This window comes from Leptodactylus fuscus, chromosome 1 (genome assembly GCF_031893055.1).
Source record: "Leptodactylus fuscus isolate aLepFus1 chromosome 1, aLepFus1.hap2, whole genome shotgun sequence".
Taxonomy (NCBI): domain Eukaryota; kingdom Metazoa; phylum Chordata; class Amphibia; order Anura; family Leptodactylidae; genus Leptodactylus; species Leptodactylus fuscus.
In genome coordinates this window covers 131,475,637-131,479,331 of record NC_134265.1, presented here as the reverse complement: position 1 = coordinate 131,479,331, position 3,695 = coordinate 131,475,637, and the positions used below count along the sequence as shown (strand labels likewise).

At 37.7% G+C, this 3,695-nt stretch overlaps 1 protein-coding gene across 1 annotated transcript; it reads left to right on the top strand.

The window, feature by feature from the left end:
• The first annotated feature begins 254 nt into the window (after positions 1-254).
• On the top strand, positions 255-1,250 carry LOC142205518 (olfactory receptor 4E2-like). Its single transcript, XM_075276540.1, has one exon. It carries the CDS (start codon positions 255-257, stop codon positions 1,248-1,250), a length of 996 nt encoding a protein of 331 aa, XP_075132641.1.
• The last annotated feature ends 2,445 nt before the right edge of the window (positions 1,251-3,695 follow it).

Sequence of the window (3,695 nt, the reverse complement as noted above, 5' to 3'; positions counted from 1 at the left end):
AAAATGTAACATCCGTTGATATACACATTTTGTTTTAAAGGTTTATATACAGTATTATGTTTTCTATTTACTTTTGGATATATTTCATGCATGTATTTTTTAATACTATATCACTTTCCTCTATTTTCCTTTTCCTATAGCTATTAGTCGAGTCTACCAGATTATTTTTGATGGACATGTACGGGACATGCTAACATTATAATGCAATATTTTCTTCATTTATATGGGACAGCACTTCACAACCCTTTAGGACAATGAGCACATTTTATAACATATCGCATTATAAGGTAAATATGCAGAAATCCAGTCTCTTAAGATCTGCGACTAAGACATGTAATGTAACAGAAGTAACAGAATTTGTTTTTGTGGTTTTTAATTTTAATCCCAGTGTCCAGTACTTTATCTTTTCCATCTTTCTGCTGGTTTATATCTTGCTTCTGTGTGGGAACATTTTGATCATGTTGACCATCAAAGCAGATTACCGTCTCCATAATCCAATGTACTTTTTTCTTGGCAAACTCTCTTTCATCGACCTCTGCTATTCCAGTGTAACTGTGCCGAAAATGTTGCTCGATTTCCTTTCTGATAGAAAAACTATTTCATTCAATGGCTGCATTGCTCAACTTTATTTTTTCCACTTCTTTGCCTGTGCAGAATGTTTTCTTTTTACAGCTATGGCGTACGATCGCTATGTAGCTATATGCAAACCCTTACAATATTCCACCATAATGAATAAAAAGCTTTGTTTATGGATGGTAGCTGCCACCTGGGCTATTGGCTTTGTTCACTCCAACATCCAAACAACACTCACAATGGGTTTGCCATTCTGTGGCCCTAATGAAATTAAAAGTTTTTTTTGTGACATCCCCCCACTGATCAGGCTGGCATGCACTGATACAACTATGATTGACGCTATGATAGTGGCTAATAGTGGGATTGTATCCCTGGGATGTTTTTTGTCTGTCTTGATTTCATATGTTGGCATTGCTAAGGCTATCTTTAGAATACGAACAATGGAAGGACGGCTCAAAGCCTTTTCAACCTGTGCTTCCCACCTCTTAGTGGTAACCTTTTTTTTTGGACCTTGTGTCTTCATTTACATGAGACCTTCCAAGACTTTTCAATCTGATCAAGTGGTCATTGTATTCTATACAGTCATAGCACCAATGCTGAATCCAGTTATTTACACCTTACGGAACAAGGAGGTCAAGACATCCATGAAGAAATTGTGGGGGCGAAGAACTAAATAAATGAATAAATAAATTATTGAAGTGTGTGAAATTCTATCACTAAGGTACAAAGTAAATATACTATATAATCATTTATGAGAAGTATAACCAAATGCAAACTTTATGGAGAAGAGAATACATTGTATGAACATATAAAAAGGAAAAACAGTTACCAATTGCTATATGTAAAGTACAAAATAATACGTTTGATAAAATGTCTGCTTTTACTATATATATATATATATATATATATATATATATATATATATATATATAATGTATATGGTTTCTATATGTAGGTTTATTTCATTACAATTAATTCATGAATTATATGCATCACATTGAATGTTAAATTTTCCTTTCTTTCAATAAATAATACATTTTAAAGCTGCGTGTGAGTTTTTATTATTATATTATATTATGTCAATGAGTCAAGGAATGTTCTTGAGTTGGAGGCAATAGGAGGTGTTGAGGGCTTGTGTGTGAGGCTTGAAGGGTAGGGTAGACTCAAAGTTTACCCCTGGCAATGGAACTGTGGGGCTGGGGTAAATGTGGCACCATTAACTTTGATAGATGGATCAGGTAGGGGGGCTGTGAGAGGAGGGGGGAAGTTTCTCCATACTGAGCTTGAAAAAGTGGGAGAAGATGAAGGAGGCTATGGCTGTTGCTCAGCATGCTCATATAACTGCTGAGGCCTGTGATTGGACGCGTGATGTCACAGGAGAGCGCAAGGAGTTTTGAGGCAAATGGGAGTAGTGAGATGGGGTAGTAATAGGCTGGTTTGAAAGATGGTTTCATAAGGATGGGTGTGAAAGTAGTGTGTCTAAAGGCAGAAGGGAAGGTAACACTGGTCAGAGACAGGTTTAAGTGTTAGAATATGGGCAAAGACTTTAGTGATGTTGGGGATGAGGTGCAATATTAGTCATATATATTTGAGTTTTAGAATATTTATAACAGCTAATGAAGACCATTAGGATATGCTCCAGGGGAAGACTACCACCACCATGAGGTACCCTGACCATTGTTGTCATAACTACTATTTCCCGCCTCCAGATATCTTCCAAGGGGTCGCTGCAAATACAATAAAGAGCAGTTGAAATCAACACTTGACTGTTATAGATAGAGCAATAAAATACTGCAAGTCAAAAGCCAGAGCAGTGATATGGTGCTCCACCAAAGAACAAAAAATATAAAAACACCATTTACTAATAGAGATGAGCGAGTAGTATTCGATCGAGTAGGTATTCGATCGAATACTACGGTATTCGAAATACTCGTACTCGGTCGAATACCACGTGGTAAACGCAGTAAAAATTAGATTCCCTTCCCACCTTCCCTGGGGCTTTTTTTTTACACCAATAACTATGCAGGGGAGGTGAGACAGGAACTAGGACAACTTAGGTATTGGAAAAAAAAGGATACAGTCACTGGCTGGCTAAATCAGTAGCAGCAGCAGTAATAATAATAATACAGGGACTTCGGCTTGTTAGATGTCCCCAGACATGCTTCCCCTGCTGTCCTAGTTGCATTCCAGAGGTGTTGGCATCATTTCTTGAGGTGTCATTGTGGACTTGGTGACTCTAATTGGTCGAATTTGGGTTTCCCCTGAAACAAGCATGTTTTTCCCATAGACTATAACGGGATTTGATATTCGAATATTTCAATACTCACTCATCTCTAGTTACAAACAATAAAGTGATATACAGTCCTATGAAAAAGTTTGGGCACCCCTATTAATCTTAATCATTTTTAGTTCTAAATATTTTGGTGTTTGCAACAGCCATTTCAGTTTGATATATCTAATAACTGATGGACACAGTAATATTTCAGGATTGAAATGAGGTTTATTGTACTAACAGAAAATGCGCAATATGCATTAAACCAAAATTTGACCGGTGCAAAAATATGGGCACCTCAACAGAAAAGTGACATTAATATTTAGTACATCCTCCTTTTGCAAAGATAACAGCCTCTAGTCGCTTCCTGTAGCTTTTAATCAGTTCCTGGATCCTGGATGAAGGTATTTTGGACCATTTCTTTCTACAAAACAATTCAAGTTCAGTTAAGTTTGATGGTCGCCGAACATGGACAGCCCGCTCTCAAATGATCTGAAAACAAAGATTGTTCAACATAGTTGTTCAGGGGAAGGATATAAAATGTTGTCTCAGAGATTTAACCTGTCAGTTTCCACTGTGAGGAACATAGTAAGGAAATGGAAGACCACAGGGACAGTTCTTGTTAAGCCCAGAAGTGGCAGGCCAAGAAAAATATCAGAAAGGCAGAGAAGAAGAATGGTGAGAACAGTCAAGGACAATCCACAGACCACCTCCAAAGAGCTGCAGCATCATCTTGCTGCAGATGGTGTCACTGTGCATCGGTCAACTATACAGCGCACTTTGCACAAATAGAAGCTGTATGGGAGAGTGATGAGAAAGAAGCCGTTTCTGCACGTACGCCACAAATAGA

What these genes read in the sequence shown, in the direction of transcription:
- LOC142205518 (XM_075276540.1), top strand. Translation starts at nt 255, where the DNA reads ATGAGCACATTTTATAACATATCGCATTATAAGGTAAATATGCAGAAA.